Source organism: Colius striatus, chromosome 6, assembly GCF_028858725.1.
Source record: "Colius striatus isolate bColStr4 chromosome 6, bColStr4.1.hap1, whole genome shotgun sequence".
Taxonomy (NCBI): Eukaryota; Metazoa; Chordata; class Aves; order Coliiformes; family Coliidae; genus Colius; species Colius striatus.
Window position 1 is genome coordinate 37,747,126 of NC_084764.1, and position 21,111 is coordinate 37,768,236.

The 21,111-nt window shown below is 48.4% G+C and overlaps 1 protein-coding gene across 1 annotated transcript in view; it reads left to right on the plus strand.

The window, feature by feature from the left end:
• Positions 1 to 21,111, plus strand: part of DAAM1 (dishevelled associated activator of morphogenesis 1) — a 100,631-nt gene that overhangs the window by 23,807 nt on the left and 55,713 nt on the right. The window contains exon 3 of the mRNA XM_061998246.1: positions 17,360 to 17,584. Within this exon, the coding sequence (XP_061854230.1) occupies positions 17,402 to 17,584 (183 nt within the window). The 5' untranslated portion in view covers positions 17,360 to 17,401. The remainder of the gene's footprint in view (positions 1 to 17,359; positions 17,585 to 21,111) is intronic.

The window sequence follows — 21,111 nt, forward strand, 5'->3', positions numbered from 1 at the left end:
TGCCCAACTCTCAAGCTGGTCAAGATCCCGCTGAATGGCAGCACAGCCTCTGGGGAATCAGCCAGTCCTCCCAGTTTGGTGTCATCAGGGAACTTGCTGAGGGTACACTCTGTCCCCTCATCCAGGTTGTTGATGAAGATGTTGAATAAGACTGGCCCCAGAACCGATCCCTGTGGAACTCCACTGGCCACAGGCCTCCAGCTCTATTCTCTGCCATTGATCACTCTCCTCTGGGCTCTGTCATTCAGCCAGCTCTCGATCCACCTCACTGTCCACTCATCCAAGCCACACTGCCTGAGCTTTTTGATGAGGATGTTATGGGAGACAGTGTCAAAAGCCTTGCTGAAGTCAAGGTAGATGACATCCGCTGTTCTCCCCTCATCTAGTCAGCCGGTTATGCACTCACAGAAGGCTGTCAGGTTGGTCAAACAGGATTTCCCCTTGGTGAATCCATGTTGACTCCCCCTGATAAGCATCTTTTTCTTCAGATGTTTAGTGACAACAATGAGGATGAGTTTTACCATCGTCTTTCCAGGGATGGAGGTGAGGCTGACTGGCCTATAGTTTCCAGGGTTGCCCTTCTTACCCTTTTTGAAGACTGGAGTGACCTTGGCCTTTCTGCAGTCCTCAGGTACCTCGCCTGACCTCCATGAATGTTCAAAAGTGATGGAGAGCAGCTTAGCAACCACATCAGCCAGCTCCCTCAGCAGTATCGGATGCATCCCATCAGGACTCATTGACTTATGAGCCTTAAGCTTGGTCAACAAGTCTTTAACTTCTTCCTCATCCACCCAGGGCAAGTCCTCTGCTGTCCAGGCCATCCTACTCTCCTTGCTGGACTGGGCTTCCTGAGGGCTGGCCTTGGCTGTAAAGACTGAAGCAAAGAAGGCATTCATTACTTCTCCCTAATCCTGGGCTTGGAGGAAGTGATGCTTGAAGACCAAACAGCTCTTTTGGGCACTTCTGCCATCTAGGATCTTATCCCATGAGATTCATCCCAGCAGGTCTTTGAAGAGGCCAAAGTCAGCTTGCCTGAAATCCAGGGTGACAATTCTGCTTGATGCCCTGCTTCTTCCACACAGGATCTTGAACTCTACCACCTCATGGTCACTGTAGCCGAGGTTGCCTCCAACCTTCACATGCCCAAGCAGACCCTCCATATTTGTCAGCACCAGGTCCAGCAGCACACCCCTCCTCCTGGGTTCCTCAATCACCTGTTACAGGAAGTTGACAGCAACATCCCGTAGGAGCCTCCTGGAGTGTCTGTGCTTGGCTGAGTGGCTTTGCCAGTAAATATCAGGGCGCTTGAAGTCCCTCGTGAGGAGCAAGGATTGTGACCGTGAGGCAGCTCTCAGCTGTTTGTAAAAGGCCTCATCCAATTCCTCCTTCTGATCAGGTGGTCTATAAAAAACTCCCACAACAGCATCACCTACCTTACTCTGCCCCTTACTGTAGATGATGCTGCTGTGGGAGTTTGTTACAGAAGTCCTCGTCAGCTGTGTCCTCGGCACTTGCTGCAGTGTACCGGGCTGCCACACTCAGATAATGGCATGGGATACATCCATAGCCTGAGGCTTCGGTGAAGTCACAGCCTTGCTGTGAAAGCTTCAGCTGGAAGCTTTGGAAAACATTTGGAAATGTTATGGAAAACATTTTGGGCATCGTAGCTCTGTGTCTGGTTGTTTTCCTTTGCTTTGTCCATGAGAGAAGGAATTGCTGTTGAGTTTCTTTTTTTTCCTTCCATTTAGATGTACTTATTTCCAGGGATGAATGAGAGCAAATGTCAGCATGTGAACATTTTGCAGTGTAAACCGGTATTAGAATTGGGCAGGAAAGGATTTTGAGTTGTTACCGTGTCCCCAAGGCAGGGTCAGTTGAACCCACGTGTCACACTGGAAGGCAATTGTGTTTACTGGGAGTTGCTTTCTCATAAATTACCAAAGGAGCAAAGGCAAAAATCTACCAAATAATGCTGGCAGGATGTGTGCACAAGCCTCCCTCGGTTTATTCAAATTGTTTACTGAATAAGTGTTGAAAATTAATGCTGGGTTTGTTCCCAGAGCTATTCAAATTAATATTCTAGGGTAACCTTTTCTGCCTTGGTGTTTGCCAGAATACCACAACTTCCATGGAATGAGGTGCGTTTGCCCATAGTCTGTATTGAATGTGGAGCCATCCTTGTTTTGCCCAGCCTCTGAGACAGCCATACCCCAGAAGCCCCACTGGGATGAAGAGCAGGTTGTTTTTCTTTGTTTCTCCTGAATTAGACATGACATTTGGGTCTCCGTGTGATCCATGCTTTAGCTAGAGGGACAGCAACAGAAAGCCCCCAGACCCACTCTGACAGCACAGGGTAGTTTGGGATGATGTGGCACTGGTGGATATCAATGGCAGCCACTCACTTTGACATCTGCAAGTTTAGATAAAGCTGTGAGATCCTGGGCAGTGATGGGGGAGGAGAGGTCTCATTGGAATTCCCTTGTCCACTTTGAGATCAAAAGGCAAGTGATGCCTTTGAATGAATTTCTTGTGCATCTTCCTCTCTCCAGCATTGTGTCTTGAGTGATGAGTCAAAAAAAGCTATATGCAAGAGCTATAGCTTAATCCCCTCACCTTTTAGAGGTGCTGCAGAGCTCCAGTGTGCCTTTTTTCCTTGGTCATAGCTCACTGTTTCACTGATTAAAGGTTTTGAAAGAGGTTCACCTGTCTCCAGCTGGATGCTGGCTTGCTCTCCTTGCAGCATTGCGTTGGTATGAGCATCTACACAGCCCCCACCATGACCAGTTTTCCTTCATATGATCCTTTTCCCAACCAGTTTATAGTGAGTGATAGCAAAATTCATCCATCTTTGGCTGTGGGGCAGGCTTGGCAGGCCCCCCAGCCCATCTGTACATTGAAAGTCAAGATGGCTGGCATTAGCATTGTTTGGCCAAATGTATGCAGAGGTATCATGGCTTAGATTTGTTACAGATGGGTCGTTGGATATAGTCTAAGGCATTCTGCCAGCCAGTTTTATATCTGTGTAAAATTGATTGGCATCCCTGTAAATAAAGCTGCTGTGGGGTTGTAAATCTAAATATACTTATTCATTAAGTTATTTTTACATCTCAAGTGCGTTGCCATCATTGGTTATCATAAGCAAACCATGCTTTTTGCATGTGTGTTATCCACAGCTCCAGAAGTGCAGCTTCTGAGGCTTTGAAATACTTTTTCCCTTAGAAGTACGTGTGTATGAACTACCCATGAGTCCCTGTGCCATGGTGGGATGAAGGACCTCCTCATCACTGGGAACGACCTTATCCTGGAAACAGTTGTAGATAGAGCTCCAGAAGAAGTGTTGGCTGTAAATACAGGAATGGGAACTCTTTCTGTTTTGATTCACAAGTAAATATGACCTTGCTGGTGTCTTTAGTCTCTGTGGCCAGGTAAATACTATTTGCACGGCTCCTTAGGTGCTTTGGACTCCCCCACTATCAACTCCATCCATGTCCTCAGGCAGGGAGTCTCACAAAGGATTTGTTCTCTCTGTGCTGTGAGCTGAGCTGTGTGGCAATCTTAAAATCATAGAAATTTTGGTTGGAAAGACCTTTAAGATTGTCCAACCATTAACCTCACCCTGCCAAGCCCTCCACTAACCATGGCCCTCAGCACCTCAGCTCCATGGCTTTGCAATAGCTCCATAGATGAGGGCTCCCCCACCTCCCTGGGCAGCCTGGCACAGGGGCTGACAACCCTCTCAGGGAAAAAAGTTCCTCCTAATATCTCATCTAAACCTCCCCTGCTGCAACTTGAGCCTGTTTCCTTTCATCCTGTTATTCATTACTGTAGAGAAGAGACTTACCCCCATCTCATTACAACCTTCTGTCAGGTAGCTGTAGAGAGTGATAAGATCTCCCCTCAGCTTCGTGATCTCCAGACTAAACACTCCCATTCCCTCAGCTGCTCCTCATCAGACTTGTGCTCCAACCCCTTCCCCAGCTTCAGTGCACGGCTCTGGACACACTCCAGCACCTCAATGTCTTTCTTGGAGTCAGGGGCCCAACACTGAATGCAGTATTTGAGCTGCATCCTCACCAGTGCTGAGCACAGGGGGACAATCACTTCCTTGGTCCTGTTGACCACACTATTTCTGATGCCAACCTGGACGCTGTTGGCATTAGGAGGGTCTTTCCACCTCGTTCAAGCATCCCTGCTGATGTTTTTGATACAGGAGCGAGGCAAAAAGTCCCCCAAACCAACTCCAGGCACTGCCACGAGCTGGGGAGGTGCAGAGCTGGAAGGCAGCTGCCCACTCATCCAGGCAGCGATGCAGGCACTGGTAAATGTTGGTCTTTGAACAGGCTTATGAAAACACTGAGAGCTGCAACCTCCAGTTTCTTTGGATTTGTTTTCCTTCTCCTTTCAAAGCATTTACATATTCATTCAGTAAGTGATGAAGCATAGAGCACACATGCCTGGGAGGCAGAATATCAGCCACCTCACTTTTCTTAATACTAATGTGCATCATGAAAAGTTAGCCCGTGATTTCAGCTTAGGTTCCTGATGAAAGGAAGCTTTAAAGTTGGTCTGTCCATCTGCTTCTTCCCTGTCAGGACAATTCAGCAAATCCATTGGCTGGTTCTATACTCTCTTCCAAGTTGATTTTCATCTTAAATATGTGGAGCTGCTGCAAGGTTTGTCAAAACAGGCATCAGATTGGAATTGGAGGCTATTAAAAGAAGGGATGCAATGAAATCACAGTCTGTACTGGACACCAGAGAATACACATAAATGTTACGAACATCCAAGCCATAGAGAGTGCTTTAGTTGGATTTACCACATTGCAAGACACCAGAGAGCCCATGCTGCAGGACTTTCTGCAGACACATAGGTGTTGCAGGCAAAATGTTTGTCTATATGACTTCTCTGACATCTAACAAACATAAATTCATCCTGCAGCCTTAATGTAAGTGTAGCTAATATTGCTTAGGTTCACAGAAGGAAATATCTTTGTTAATGTTCCTAGTGCTGCTTATCCCACCAAGTGTATTTTATGTAGTGTAGCAGGGCCAACACCAACTTGTAGGATCTTCAGAGGCAACATTTGCGTGTCTTGACCCTTTGCTGGAGCTGCTTGTGGATCTGTGTGCCATTTGGCATTGTGGAGGCAGGAGAGGACAAACTGCTAGGATTCGGCATCCTGAGAGTGCAAGCTGGAAGATGATGTTGGAATCCTCACCATCTTCCACCACAGGGAAGCTTAGCATGGCAGATGAGCAGCCATGCTCAGTGATGAGTCCTGTGTCCCTACCCCTGGATTATTTCTGGTGCACAGTGAATGAGTTGTAGCTGCATGGTGGAGGTAAGAAGTTGGCATCTTCTGTTGTCTCCTGGAGATACCAGAGGTAACATGTGTCTTGGAAAGACCAACTGACTAGAGGAGAGATGAATCCCCGTGCCAGGTGCAGTACTCTCTGCCCATACCATGGCATGAGCCCTGCTGTGTGGCTGTTGGCAACAAACAGGGAAATGATGACCTCCAGGAATGATGTTCCCATGGTTCCTATGGCCTGCTGGGGACCCTGATGCAGTAAGGGAACCCCTTCCTCCCCCAACCATCAAACAGCTCCTGGTTAACACGTGTTATCCAGGCTCTGGAAGTCTCAGCCTTGGTGCCCAGAGCATCCATAAGGTAGTCTGGAAGTTATGGTGTGACCATCTGTGCTCTGTGCTGCTGGGAGCTAGCTGCTCATAGATGGGTGCTACATGGGTGTGTGAGATCCTTGCATCACCTTACATCTCTCTGTACAGAAGGGAGAGACCCTCAAAGACCAGACACCTACTTCCCTGCAGGGGTATGATGGAGTGCAAACAGGACTCAGCATTCATTGTGTTCTTGGTGAGCTGCCAAGCGTTTGCATGTCTGCCTGGCCTTTACTCATAGGTGTCACTGTTTTTTTTGCCACGTCTGGTTTTTGTCCTCTGCTTTTCACTACAGCTTGAATTCTCTGCAGTGCTGCTTTTTTTCCCCCATTCCCTTTATTTCTTTTGTTTTTTTTCCCCCTCTCCATTCAGTGCCTTAGTAAGAACACAACTGCAGGACTGGGAGCCCAAACTCAACTTGTCTTTAAGACAGTACCTGATTAGACGCCATGGTAATAAGCATTTGAATCTAAAGCTAGATTAGGCAGGGAGCAGTCTGGGCTGGATTTGCATAGCACACATTCCTTTTCCATATGACGTGTTGGTAAATCTACTGAAGGTGCATTTATAAAGTGTTGGCATGTTTCAAGTGCTCCTGTTGATGCATGGGTTGCTCTCCCCAGGAGGCACACAACGGGGCAAAAGATGCCTATGCTTGCCTGGATGATGTTTCTTTCTGCTCTCCTCCTGCTCTCATGGCTCGTGCTGCATTCACTGGGGATGGGTAGCTCTTGCCAGCTCTATAAACCTGCATGAAGTTGGAGTTTTGAAAGTCTTTTTCTTTGGAGGGAGTTATTTCAGGGTGTTTTCCTGTGACATCTTTGGTTGTTGTGGAGTGAATTAGGAGTTTTCAGGTACCTAAACCCAATTTGCAGGTTTTCCAAGCTTTTGCTACAGTATTACGGGTCTTGTGGGGGAAAATGTTGTGAAGATTTGTTATCCAAAGGCCATTTAGATTTCCTTCTCCTCTGTACAGTCCTGAGACTGTGGATGATCTCAGGGTCACTCTCTCTTTGCGTTATGTCATTAGTGTGTGTTCAGGGCATGCAAACTGCAGTGTCCATTTCGACAGTGGGTTACTGAGGTTAGACACGGAGGAAAATGGTTTTCAAGGATTAGGGCAGCAAACCTACAGTCTCTTCATTGTAAGGAGGGGATTGAGATGGAGATTCTCGATGTTCTTGATCTGTTGGGTGTGGGGTGTGTGACATGGATGTGCTTGGGTAATCTCACCCAACCTGCTCTTGTGGAGAGCTCCGTCTCATGGCAAAGCAGAGAGCAGTGGTACTTTTGGGTGTCTCAGCAGAGATGCTCTGACATTGTTTTGTCATTGACTTTGCTTTTTTGTTGTTAGGACTCTGTTTAGCTATTTTGGTAGCCCAACCCATGGCTGGTCCCACTTGAAGCCTTTGCTTGGCCAGCTTATGTCCCTCACAGCATGGGCATGAGGAAGCACAAATTGAGGAATAGGGTGCTCACTGGGCTTCAAGCTCAGTTCGACCTGCTGGACTGAGCTTCATGGTGTTGTCTGGACTATGTTGAAGGATCTAGTGAGCTGATTAATGGAAAGTTCCAGCCCTGACTGTCTCCTATCAGCAAAATCAGTTGCCACCTCTGCTGCTAGAGGTGTGTAAGCTTTAGAGGTGCCAAAAGATGGGGGAATGTTTTGGGGAGAGCTGAATGGACCTGATGTCAGTCAAATGCATCACCCTGAAGCTTTGAAGGAATGTCATGAAGCCTCTGATCACCAGCAGTACTGTGAAGCCTTGCCCGGTTGGCAAATGTGAAGACCTCTGCAAGACCCTGCCACCACCAGGACTCAGGAACCCTTGAAGAAGTGAAGCTTTCCATTGCTTTGGACTGTGAGTAAATGAGACTAGTGTTGATGGGGCAAAGGGCTTTCACTTTGCTGGCCAGAGTGGTGGGCTCCAGCTCCAAGCAAGAAGCCATCTGTAAAGAGCTGTGAGCTTGGAAAAGGCCAGGAGCATCAGGACTGGTTTGAAGACTCAGGAAGATGAGCGAGGTGATTGTGCTTGAGGTGATGGAACCACGGAGCATCTCTGCAGAGGTAGCAGTGGGCACCTGGGAGGGAGCTGGGACATTGAAGAGAGCACTACGCTCTGCTGTACTCAACAGAAATGGGTGACATTGTGTCTGTCTGAGCCTCTGTTGTGCCTGTGGTGTCTGCTGGGAAGGAACATCTGTGCTTCTGGGTGTGCCTGGAGTGTGGCTACTCACAAATTAGATGAACACTCAGACTGCCCTCCTGCAGCAGATGAGATGAAATTAAAAGCTTCAAACACAGTTATCTTCTCTCAGGGTGTCTGAGCCTCTCGGGATCCCTTTGGGTCCTGTTCTCAAGCAGTTTGTTGCAATTGCAAGGCTGGTTTGCTTTTATTAATTTATTTTTTAATGAGAAGGGAGAACATTGTATAAGTATCTACAGGGACAGGAAGCTTGGGTTCCAGTTTGTGGTGGGTGCAGTGTGGAAACCTGAAAAGAAATCCACTTCAGTGCAGAACCCTGGCAGGGAGGTAGCTGCTGTCACTGTGGTATTGCAGCTTCAAGCAGGGTTACTTCACTAGAACATTTGCTCCAGTCGGGTGGAGAGGCTGATTTTTTTGGGCAGCATGTAGAGATGGAGGCAGGCAGGATGCCTGAAGCATTAGGGATGCTACAGATGCTCTGTTTGGACTTCAAAGTGTCTGGGGAAAAACAAATTTGATGAAGTCAGTGTGCAAAAGAAAAAAATCCTGTTCATGTACTCAGTGTGTTTAAATGTGGTTTGTATTGATGCTGCTGAGACTTTCCTGGATTAAGCATTAAAATAGCCTCTATTGATTTTTAAATGCATCCCCTTGGGATCTCCACTGGATGGATATTCCCCTCTGCATGTTCCCACCAGGGAAGAGGGACCTTCCTTCAGTCCCTCCCTGGCAGCGATGGGCTGGCCAGCTTTGGAGTCAGTCCTTCCTTGCTCCCTGCCATCAGTGGGAGGCAGGCTGGTTAGGCAATTAAAACGTGCCTCCATTTAACCACATCCTCCAAATTGGAGGTGGCAGGTTTGAGCAGCTCTCCTGAGAAAACTTGAGTTCCACTGTCCTGTGGCATGGAGTGGTGCAGTTCTATCCTCCTCCAAGCAGGGCTTTTTTCATAAGCTACATCACATTACATCCACATTAAAAGAAATGTTATCAAGCCTTCCAGTTGGTTTCACTTGCTGTGCTCACCTGCTTTGCTTTTTGATGCTGAAATGCAGTCTTTTAGTGTAAAGTGATAAAAAATGCTGCTTTTTCCCAGACTGGGTGGGAGCAGACATCGTGTTGGGGCTGATGGAATTGTGCTGTGCCTGATGTGAGCTCACATATATTGCTTTTTGAGTTCACCTGCTGGAGCATGGGGAGGTATTAGTGTGATAGTGGGAGTAAAGTAGCCAGCAGGCCATTTCTGCCATCAGACATACTTAACAAGGAATTCTCAACCCCAAGTTTGTACTTTAGGGGGAAAAGAAAAGTCACTCTGGATTAGCATTGGGATTTAAAAACCTTGAGAGGGAAATCAGCATTGCAGATGGATAGGCCAGCTGAGAGATCTGACAAGTGTGTTTGCTTTGGACACTTTCTGGACTGCAGGTTTAATGATACCTTGAAGTTTAATGATATCAACCCATCAGAGTCACTGTTGGGAGAGACTCCTTTTTACAGCTACCTCCACTCAGTTTCCATTTTGAAAGAGGAAAAAACCCAGCTTGCTGTGCACCACAAGCTGCATGATCAACAGTGGTTTCAGTAGCCTCACCTTAAGCATGGTTAATCCTCAAAATCTCCAAAAACAACCCAAAACTAGCCTGTTGGCACTCAGTCTGTAGCTCCTCATTACCTTGCTGTGTGGTGGCCCCACAGCAGACATTGCTGTGCTGGTGGACTGGAAGCATCTGCTTGCTGAGCAGTTTGGAAACTCTAGTGTACAAAACCAAATTAATCAAGAGGCTTTAAGAGAGGAAAAACCTGCTTGCCTTCCCTCTCCATTTTACACACAGAGAGCCTGTCTCACCCCAGGGATTACTGCTGAAATGGGGAGCAGCGGAATGGAAAGCTCAGCAGCGAGGCTTTACATACGATAAATCAAAGTCAGAGCCCAAATATTCACTGGAGGAGCAGGGCTTGGGGGGGGGGGAGGAGGAATTAAAATAAGATTTTTATTGAACTATTGTTCTCCAGGAAAAGGCTAATTGGCAAACAAATATCCTCCTCCAGTAGGAAATGCAGCTTCTCTTTCCCTGTTTGCCAGGCTGTTGAGTTTTTATTGACAGAAGCTTTGCGTAGTCAAAGGGAGTAGTCAGAGCCAGGAGCGAGCTCGGAAATGAAGCAGCTTCAATCCAAGTCCTTTCAGATGGAGAGGCAAATATTGAGAGAGGAAGTCTCCCAGCAGCTGAGCTGAGAGGTGGTCCTGGTGTGCATCACATCAGGAGGTTTCTGATCAATGAAGCTGCTCTTCCTGGTTAACTGTATGTAACTTGTGATATGCTGGGGTGGGTTTTACAGCTGGGTATTAGCAGCCTCTTGGAGGTGTTTTGTGCCTTTTGTGAGCATTTTCCTGCAGATGGGACCATGACAGGTGATAGAAATGGAGCAGGTCTTGTCTTTGTGCTGGGTGACAGGGATGGAGCTGGGATGAGGGAGGATTCTTGCCTTGGGATACTCAGTGGTTCTGTAGCAGCCCCCTGAGTCTCCCAGCAGGTCCTCTCTTGACTGTTTTTGGCCTTCAGGGCTGCCTGGCCAAGGCTTGGCATCGCCCAGTCTGGACAGCCTCAAAAGCTCCCTGAGAGACTAAGTTCAAATGGCAAAGGACAACCTTTGTGAGGGTCTTCTGTGCAAGGCTGCAGGCTTTCAGGACGGCCTCGGGTCGCTGCTAATCCCTCCCAGCACATGACCTTTTCTCTGAAAGAGCCGTCTCTGCCCCTTTGAGCCCCACCACAATGCAGCACCTGCAGCTGCCACCCCAAAACAAGAGCGAGGTGAGGGGAGCACCAGGAGGGACAGCCCCTCACAGCACCTTTCCTTCCTGCAGGGTTTATCTGTGCTGCCTTTTGAAGCCAGACTGAGCATAGGGAGGGCAGGGGGATGCTCCAGCATCCTTCCTGGAGAGACCTCTCTGCCTCCATCTCCCTCTGCCTTCATGGCAAGTCTCTTGGGCTAACCCACCTCTGAAAAGTGTCGTGGCTGGGTTTCAGGATGTAAATAATTCAGAGTATTTAAGGAAGGAATACATGACTCAAACTCTCTTCCTCCCACTGCTAACCCACCCTGCTTTTTGGTCTGCTCCTGCAGAAGGAAGACCACAAATTCACCCAGCTGCTGGGGAAAAAAAAAGCATATGTGTGTTCATAGAATTGGGTCATTCAGCACCCTACTGAGTATTAAGAAAAATGTATTTATATAGATTCCCAAACTGGGTCTTATCTGTGATTCCACACTTGTTGTCCTTGTTCCTGAAATAAATGGCATTTGCCCAAGCTGATCTGCTGGAGCTGCCGTCAGAAGCACTCTGAGTGGTTTAGTGGATCTGGCACTGGTGCTCAGCTTCTCACTGATTACATTTACCCTTTCTGTGGAGAACTTGGGCCTCCTTCAGTGTTATTGTGCTGCTCGCTGTCTAGATGACTCGGAAACTTCCAGCAGGGTTTGGTTTTTAGTCCTCAAAAACTAAACAAAGTTTTGCTCCAGCAGCATCTTCCCTGCTCGGGTTCAGCTGTGCACTGAGCTGTGCTGGTCTCTGCAATCACAGGGCTGTTTGGGAATCCCTTGGGCAGCTCCTGCCATGAAGAATGGATGCTGAAAGCCCTCAGCATCATCTTGGATCCAAGCTTATCTCCATGCTCTGGGAACAGACATCATCCTGCAACCATCCCCTGCTCTGGACTTTTGCTGGTTTGCCAAACGGAGCGACGCTGCTCTGAGGATGGATTTCAGTTGGGAACAGTTAAGACAGATCTCATCTCACCCTGCTATGTGCCATACTTTTCCTCCCAAAAACTGGATTGCAGCGTCAGCAGAGTGTATACTTCCCTTGGCAGAGAGCTCACTCTGCTACTGGACAGGCAACTTCCAAGCTGAGCCATGATGTTCTTGCAGCCCCATGGAGGTGGTTGCTCTTTTTCCTGGGTAGCATCATCAACACCTCTAGATGGGAGATCTCCTTGTAGACACATGTAAAAAACACCTCTCCCAGCACTTTTATTGCTTGCAGTAGGTGTAAATTTTGTTTAGATTGAAAAAGGAAGGCTTTTTCTGGCATGTTACAAATTTGTGCAACTGAATGTTTTCCCTCATCAAAGAAAGCAGAAAGCTTACTGACTCTCTGAATAAACTGATTTGATTTTTCTTACTGAGTTTCACCATCAAGCCCCCAAAGCTCATCTGCCCTTGAGCACAGCAAAATGGTTTTTTGAGAGACAGCAGGCCCAGATGTATACTTCAGATTGTGACAAATACTACAGTGAAAAGAAAGAATATAAAGAGGTGGCAACACATTTTAGGTGAGCACTGGGTTTGTAACGGTGCTGGCAGGTGGAGCTTTCCAAGAATGAACTGAGAGCCTGCAACTGCAGCCAGCTCCTGCCAGCATCCTTTGGATACTGGGCAGCCCAAGCAAGATTTGGAGATGGAAAACTCTCTCGGTTGGGTTCATGAAGTGTAACAGGATTTCTGGGAATGGGAAGGAGGATCTAGGGTAATTCAGGATTTGGCAGATGTATTTATAAATCCATGAAACCCAAGCCTTTGAGATTTGCCTACACTGAAAATTACAGCTCTTGAGATTTAGCAATGAGTCAGGCTCTTCTGGCAGCTGATTTTCCTGTGGTACCACAGGAAAGGCCTTGTCCCCATCCCCTTTTGTGGCTGCTGTTCCACAGGTGGATAGAGGGGGAAAAGACACTCATCAGACAGTCTAAAACCTGTTAGATGAGTGTTTGGGGCATTTTCCCCTCCCATCAATACACACCGATTTTTACCCAACACAGACATGCACAGCCTGTGGCTGAGAAGAGCTTTATGCTGGAGAAAGGGGTTTTTGGAAATCATCATAAGAGGTTGTGGCCAAAACAATGGTTGCTTTAAACAGGAATGGGTGTGCTGGGGATACTGGCACCATGCTCAGTGCATGCTCTGTGCTGGAGATGGGTTTGGGTCCTCCAGACTTCTGTGTTGGAGGGAAGGTGGTTCCTGCTTATGGGAAGGCAATCCTGTTTCCGAGTTTTTCATCCACACAGGGGCTCAACTTTATAGCTTTTCTTTTTCATGCTGGGGTCCTTGTCATTGAAGAGTGTTGCTTTGCACCAGCTTTGCTGGAAAAGGAGCAGCACTTCTTGCCCTGAGAGGGATGATCCCAAATGCTGCTGCCTCATCGGATGGGCAGAAACACGTTTGCAAGGGCTTGCAATTGAGACCAAACTCAAGAAGAGGTTGAGTTAGCGAGTGGAGCCAAGGAGGGTGTTGATTGGTTTGGATCCATAAGGTGAAGAATCAGAACTTGCCTGGGAAAGGCTGTGATTTTTCTCAGGGGATGTCTCAAATGTACAGCTGGTCTGAAAAAATACTGTGTGAGCATCCAGGTTTTTTGCTGTGAGGGTCTGTGTGCAACTTTGAGTGGGAGGAAAATCGTCTAGAATTGTTTATTTAAAAAGTGGATGCAGGGTATTTTGTGGGTTTGATATGCACCCCAGCACTGTAGCCTGCGCTGGGTGTTGTATGGTGAGGAGAAGCACAGAGAGGATGCACAAGCATCCTGGGATGGGACAAGCATGGGGTGCAATGTGTGGGATGCCAAATTTCTGCCTTCTACATAGTCCAGGACACCAAGCTCTAGCATTTAATGTGAGGTCAAGTGTCTCCCAGCCACCACCAAGGAGGTCACTTTGCAGTGATAGAAAGGAGTCAGAAACTGAAACTCTTTGAGATGTGGGGAGGCAAAACTTGGTGTGGCCCAAGATGCCAGGGTTTGGCAGAGACGCTCAGTGAGTGTTATTGCACTTGCACAAAAACTACTCTCCCCTTGTGCAATGCACTGAAATAAAACTTGCTGTTGAGAAACAACTTGCTCAGGATCTTGCATCCTTGTTTTGGGAAGGGATGGGAGAGGAGCCAGAAAAGCAACACGCTAATATTCAGATTTGAGGATTGAGCTCCCAGCTTCTGGGAGGGTTTGGAGGTGGGTGTGAAGGGGAGCGTGCGCGCTGCTTTGCATGTGTTTGTACCCGTTGCTGGGTATTTTTAGGCTGCAGACCGCAATGCTGCGATACCAGTGCTGGCTCTAAACCAGCTTGTTGGGGCATCGGTCACAGACAGGCTTTGGCAGCATGTTGCTCCACGTGGGCTAATTTAGCTTGCTGAGGAGGCTGTTGAATATGCAAGCAGTAATTGCTGCTCTCCTTTCCTTAAAGCAAAGGCGGAAGCGACACCAGGGTCCAATTTTCTCCTAATGACTGATTTCATTTCAGCACTGCTCAGGGCGATGTGGGCTTGATGGCGTTTTTCTTAGAGTTGAGGAAAACAACAAAACTCATCTCCCTGTGCATGACTGAACTGCAGCCCATGGCTTCTGTCCTGCATGGGGACCCCAGTCAGTTCTGGAGGCGTTCATGGGCTAAGCTGCTTCTCATCCTCATCACACACACATTTCCACCCTCGTTTCTCTGAAATCGAAGTTGATTGTGAATGATTCAGCCCTATCGGTCCTGCCTCGGGAGTTGGGATTTGGCTAGAAGTTCCCTCAATGACCCTTCCTACCCTATATTCCCTGGCTCTGTACATAGAGGGGCAATTAAACTTAATTTATTCTGTCCTACTCAATAGTAAAGGCCAGAAGGCACCATTAGATCACAATCTGACTGGAATCTGTTGATCTAATTAGCACTCAGAGGTATAAATGGGTGGTGGGAGCAGGACACTTAGCATGATGCTATGTCGAGCTTGTCCCTTCTGCTCTCCTTAATGCAAGCTTCCAGGTTGCCAGGGGCTGTTGTTTTTTCTCTTTGAGTAACTGATTTCTGTAGGGTTTGCAGGGAAGGAGGAGGCTGTGTAGCTCTGCTTGGTTGTGACGTTGCAATCTGCGCTGTCTGCAGTTCCTGAGGACCTGCCAGGAAGACATGTTTTGATTCTGATCCATCATGTCAATGAGTATTCATCAACTTCCTGAAGGTTTAACGCTATTTGTAGTTAACATATTCTATATGTGACCTTTTTTAACCTTGGTTGCTAATAACCTACAGCCCACTCAGCCTACACCACAGAGTGGTTTGGGGTGTTTTTATTTGTTTAGAGGTGAAAATGAGGAACCTCAGTATCTCCAGAGCTGGAAGCAGCTCAAAACTTACTTTGTCTTGGTTGCTACATGTCTGTCTGCGTTAAAACCAAAAATAAAATCTTGCCTTTTGGTCTGTCGTTCAGCCTTCTTGTAACACACTGACAGGAGTGTGTATCTCTGAAGAGCAGGTGGCGTGCTGATAAAAGCTTTCCATGCAGTTTTGCCAGCCCAGCTCAGAGCTTGTGTGTAGCAGCAGGTTTCAAGGCCGGGGTTGATATGGTGTTGAAAAGGGGATGGAAAATGCTCTGTAGTAGAGGAGAATGGGTCTGTTTGCTCTGGACCAGCTTCAGGACCAGGATCAGGCCCTGCTCTGGGCACATGTGGTCGTACCCATGGACTGGGAATGACTGAGCAACCGAACTCTGTACCGCTGAGGACATGTGGGTTGAGACTGAGCTCCCACACCAGGCGTGAAGCAGTGGGCAGCCACCAGCACCTCCCTCTCTGGCCTGGCTCTTCGTGGCTCTTTAAAACACAAACCTGCAGTATTTTCCTCCACACTGTGGGGGACAGAGGTCTGTGTGGCTTTGTTTTTTTTGTTTCCCTTCCTCCTTTGGGAAAGAAACTCCGCACAGGTCTCAAAACCCCCCTAACCCCAAAGGGATGCCAGCAGGCTGCTAATGGATTTGCTGCGCTGTTGGCTGCTGGGGAGCCGTGATGAGAGAGATTTCATGGCAGCTGACATTCCTCTAACGGCTGCATTTTTCTACATCCAAGATGCTAAATGTGTAATGAGATTTGGGGCTCTCCAGTAAGAGGGACCCTCTGGACTGGACACAGAGCAGTTGTGCAGCCTGGGACTGTCCCCCGTGAAGACCTAGTAACAGTTTCCCATCGTTTGTGGTTCAGCAGATGGTTACACCATCTAAAATGCTAAAGTGCTAAAAATATGTGATCCATGACAATTTCAAGGGTCACATCCTCTGTTAAAGTAACATGGGTAGAGCTTGAATTTTCTGCAAGAGTCCCAATTTTGGCCATGCAAGCGGTCATGCCCCCAACCAGCCTCCAGCCCTGGCTCTCCATGGGGCATAGCAACTGTTTATTTGGGTGTTTAAATCCGTAGTTGGGAGGTAATGGCCTGCTCCAGGGAGATCAGACACTCCTCTCCAAAGGCTGACCTTTTTTCTTAAGTCTCTTCATGGCTTTGTTAATAAATCTGAGTCATCCATGTTTCAGCTTTCCACGTTAACCTTGGCTGTTTGTCCTGTCTCTCAACATCTCGGCGTCTTGTTTCATAGAGATAAAACGTGTGGGCGTGTGGCTCCATAAGACGAATGTTTTGGCTTTGAAAAAAAAAAAAACCCTACTTTACTGGTTGTTTTTTCTTGTCAGAGTGTTTCTCCACCATCTTCATTCTGCGTAGGTGGCCCTTCTCGTTAGTGGTTGGATTTGATGACCTTTAAAGGTCTTTTCCAGCCAACATGATTCTATGACTTGACAGTCTCAGTCTTGGGGCAGTATTTGCCTGGTCCTTGCAGTTACCAGTTGGGCAAGATACCTATCTCCTGGCCCAAACTTTGCTGCCAGCTGAGTTGCAGAGATCAGGAAAAGCCGAGAAACAGCCAGCGTGAGCAATGCCCAACATAAGCCCTGCACAGGGAAGCCTGAGCTACCAGCGCTGTGTGATTTTTATCAACTGAAATCACCTCTTGTAAATATTTACTGGAATTTCAAGTAGGGTTTATCTAATTGAAGCCGAGTAAAACTTTCCATGAAAAAGAGCAGCCCAGTTGGTGTTTGCTCTTGGATGTTTAGGGACACCTTTGAGAGCTTAGGGGAGAGTGTAGGGTATTTTCTCAGTTCTGCTGGTGTCTGTGGCTTGGGGCCATCCTGAGCCACATGGGATCTTAAAGCACTAAGTCACTCATGCTGGGGATGGTGTACCTGGTGGCCCTGAGCATATCCTGACAGCAGCCTCTCAGATTTGCCATACCCCTGACTGGGCTGAGAGAGGGCTGGCCTGGCTGCCACAGCACAGGGAGGTCAGCAGGGATTTACTGAGATTCACAGCAGTGGTGGGGGTCCAGGACCCAGGACCCCTCTCCCTACAGAGTTGGTGGCTTGTCCTTCTGCTGCTGTGGGCTTCAGCACAAGGCAAAGCAAATGCATATTTGTAATTTGCACAGTGGTCAAGGTTGCCAGGACCCTGAACGTCAGTTCTGAGCAGAACTATTTGGCACATAAACCGTGTCCGCTCTTCCCCTCCGCGCTGAGCGTGTGGGTGGCTTTGATTCCTCCCCCCTCAGCGGGACAGGAGCACAGCGCTGCAGGGCAGCTGCTTGAGCTTCTTCTCTTCTCTTCCCCTCAGGATCTAGTGCCCAGGAGGGTGGGACACAGAGGATTTTTGGCCATGGCTCCAAGGAAGAGGAGCAGTCGGGGGATCTCCTTCATCTTCTGCTGCTTTCGCAGCAGTGACCACCCTGAGATCACGTACCGGCTGCGCAATGACAGCAGCTTCGCCCTGCAGACCATGGAGCCCGCGCTGCCCATGCCGCCGGTGGAGGAGCTGGACGTCATGTTCACCGAGCTGGTGGTAAGTAGGATGCTTTTTTATTTTATTCCCTCTGGTCTCTAGATTTTTCTGCTCTTTCTTGTCTCCTCAGGTCTGACACTGATTTTTCAGGCCAGCTCTGGTGTGACGGGATCAGGGGCTGCTGTTGAGAGCAGTTCTGCACTCAACCCTGAGCTCTGCTGCTCCCTGAGGTCCCGCCGGTTTGGGGTGGTTTCTGTTTCGTGTTATAAACCCTAATTTTTTAGAGCAGGGGTTTTGGGCTGAGCTGGCTTTATGCACCTGCAGGGTGATGCAGGGGTATCCAAGATGGTACAGCAGGTTGTCCCTGGTAGATTCAAAGTGACTTGCCTTGCTGGGCACTTTGCTTCACAGAAATCCTGGGGTGTGGGCTACATTGAGACTTGGAGAGTCAGGATATTGTTTCTTTATCCCTTGGTACCAAAACTCTTGAAAAACAGGGACCAAAAAAAAATGTCATCCAAAAAGAGCTTTCACTTTGTCTGTGAAAACATTTTGGTGTGATTCATTGCAAGGACCCTGAATGCTCCACTTTGAGTTGATTCGGCAGTGAAATGGGGTTTCTCTGCAGTGCTTTGATGTATAGAGAGAGATGAGAGTCATGATGCTGGTTGGTCACATGTGGTACAGCATGACCTGTTAGATGCTGGGCAGCATGATTTTGGTGAGCCAGGCCACTTGGTAGAAGAGAGCTCCAGGCTGTATTATAAGAGCTGGTTTTATCCAGACATCATACTCCATGGGCAGCATGGTGGGGATGAGATGTCTCTGCATCAGGACTTTTCTTTCAACAAACTGCTGGTCAGCTTTGGTTTGTTCAAATGGAGTGACTGCCTCTGCTCCACATTTTCTCCACTGATAATTTGTCCAAATCAGATTTTCCTGGGGAAATTCTTTCCAGTGGAAAACTCTCCCTGTGGCCCAGCTAAAGGGGATGTAAGGGCCTTTTGTCATCAGCCAGGCTGAAGGGAGGCATCTGCAGAGGCTCATACACAAGTGCCCCATCAAACCTGCACATTCTCAGTGCTCAGCCTGGGATTTTCAAAGCATCTCCCGTAAATTCAACCAAATGCTTCATGCAGAGGCTGTGTGGCAGGGAACTGCTGTGTGTGCAGCGAGACAGGAGCCCAGTGGCACTTGCAAGGACCAGTCGAGCCACGGATATGCCCTAGTGTGGCACTTCTGTTTTCCATCCTTTGCTCCATGCTGCCAGAATTTTGATGTTTTCCTCCAGCCATGGATGAGAATAAGTCTTGGAGGCAGCTGCTGCTCCAGGGCATGCTGACAGCAAGAGTTGTGCTGGCTCCCTGTGGACTGAAATCATACAGGGAGAAAGGACAGTGAATGCCCACCATTCTCCTGTGCAAGCATATACAACCCTCTGCCTCCCCAAAAACCCATCATGCAGATCTTGACCTGAGCCAGCAGCAGGCAGGAGGGAGGGGGAAGCTGAGTTCTGCTCCACAGGTGTGAGAGGGCAGATTCTCATTCAGGGGGTAAAGATGCAAAGCTCCCTCCCTCCATTACAACAGCTCCTCTTGCTCTCCATAACCTGTTGGTGTTGGGTATTAAATTTCAGCATTAGTTAAATGGTTTGGAAAGCATCCCACTGTTTCTGTATAAACCCACTGTGTAACATTTGGAAGAGAGACAGAGAAGCACTCAGAGGCACTGGCCTGATTTTTATGCCTGTGGGAGCCTGATGCCACCCAGCCTATCATGCTCGACCATCTGGGACAGGATGGCTTGTGCCCACTCTGTGAGACAGTCTCATGCTAGTGGCAGAGGACGAGAGAGTGAGCTGCAGAGGGCTGTGGAGCAGCTGTGACTCCAAGATCAGCTAAAGGCTCAATCTACTCTCCCAGTGTCTGTTTTATGGCCTGCTATATGTTAGATGGACACTTTGGATTTTAACTGGTACAGTTCAATAGAACAGTGAAATAGTTTTATTCTGTGCCTGTGCAAGTGTTTCTCAGGAAGAACAACACAGAGAAATAGAGAATGGGTTTGGTATTTGTTTTGCTTGGGCACAAACAGGAGCAATTAGGCAGTGAGAAATGCCTGATTTCCATCCCGGGCTGCAGGGATGCAGCAGGCAGAGGCTTTTCTCTGGTTCGGGGCAGATGCAGATGTTGTTGCTGAGGTCAATGGCTGATCACTGCTTCCTCCCAGAGGGACCTTTTGCCTTCCCTTTCCTTTCCTTTCCCTCTGCCTGGGCTGAATGGGTTTTCGTCAGGGTATTGTTGGGATGTCGCTCAAGCAGGCCCCGGCCCTGTCTGAAAGGCTTTTCTTTGTGCCTGTCCTGCCGGGGCTGGGGCCAGGCTCAGCCACCCAGGGAGGAGCAGGTGCTGGCAGGGAGGCACAGACAAAAGCCAGGCATTTTGGGAAGATTTACTGATCTGCAGCTTGCTTGGTTGGGACAAGTCTTTTGCAATCTTGGGCAGCTCTCCTTGCATCGACACCCATGTGTCCCTGCAGCTCAGGTCAGCAGTGTTTGCTTCTTGGGGACTCCTGCAGCAGTGTGATACCTGCCAGACAGCATCTGTCACATGGCTCCTCCCAGGAGCCATCAGTGCTTTGGTGTGACACATCAGGAGGATGGCTGTGGCGTGGGGTTGCTCAGCCTCAGCGAGGGGGAATATCTGGGGCTGCACGAGCTGCCTGCGAACCAAGAGAACAAAGCTGTGCCATCTGCCACGGCTTCTTTCAAGAGGCTCCTGCACATCCAGGCTAACAATACAGCAGTTCTTCAAAGGCTGAAATCTTGCTTGCACGCTCAGAGAAAGCACTTGCAAAGCTTCGCATAATGGTGCCATATGGTAGATCTTGCCTTAACAATCCTCTCTATTTTCTTCCAGCAACTAGACTTTCCACCAGATGGGTAAATGACTGATGTCCTTTATATCTGCTTAACACTCCTTGTCACTCTGAGATTTGTAACGAAATGCTTTGTGTGTGATGGTGTGCCTCGGCCCCACAGGACATGCTCTGGGCTGGGAGCGGGGATGCACAGGGAGATTGAGTGGCTTGGTCTAGAGAGGGCAGTGGGAGCCCAAACACAGGCTGGGATCTTCCTCTATGTCCTTCCTGATGGAGTGGGTCACAGTGCCCACTGTCCTGGCAGTGTGAGAGCAATGTTCCAGCAACTCCTTGGGCCACTCAGATGCTTGGAGGAGCTGCTTGGTCTGGCATAGTTTTGCTTACCCGTGGATCATAGAATCATAGAATGCTGGGGCATGGGAAGGGACCTCCAGAGGTTCCCCTTAATCAGGGGGCACAGGAACACGTCCACGTGTGTTTGGAAACCTGGGAAGGAGCCTCCACACCCTCCCTGGGCAGCCTTGGCCAGGGCTCCCTCACCTGAGCAGGAAAGAAGTTTTTCTTGTGTTTAAGCACAACTTCTTGTGTTCCAGCTTATGGCCATTACTTAGTAGTGTTGCTGGAGACTACAGAAAAAGTGTCACCCCATCCTCCTGACATCCACCCTTTAAGTACTTATAGGTGTTGATGAGGTCCCCCCTTAGTCTTCT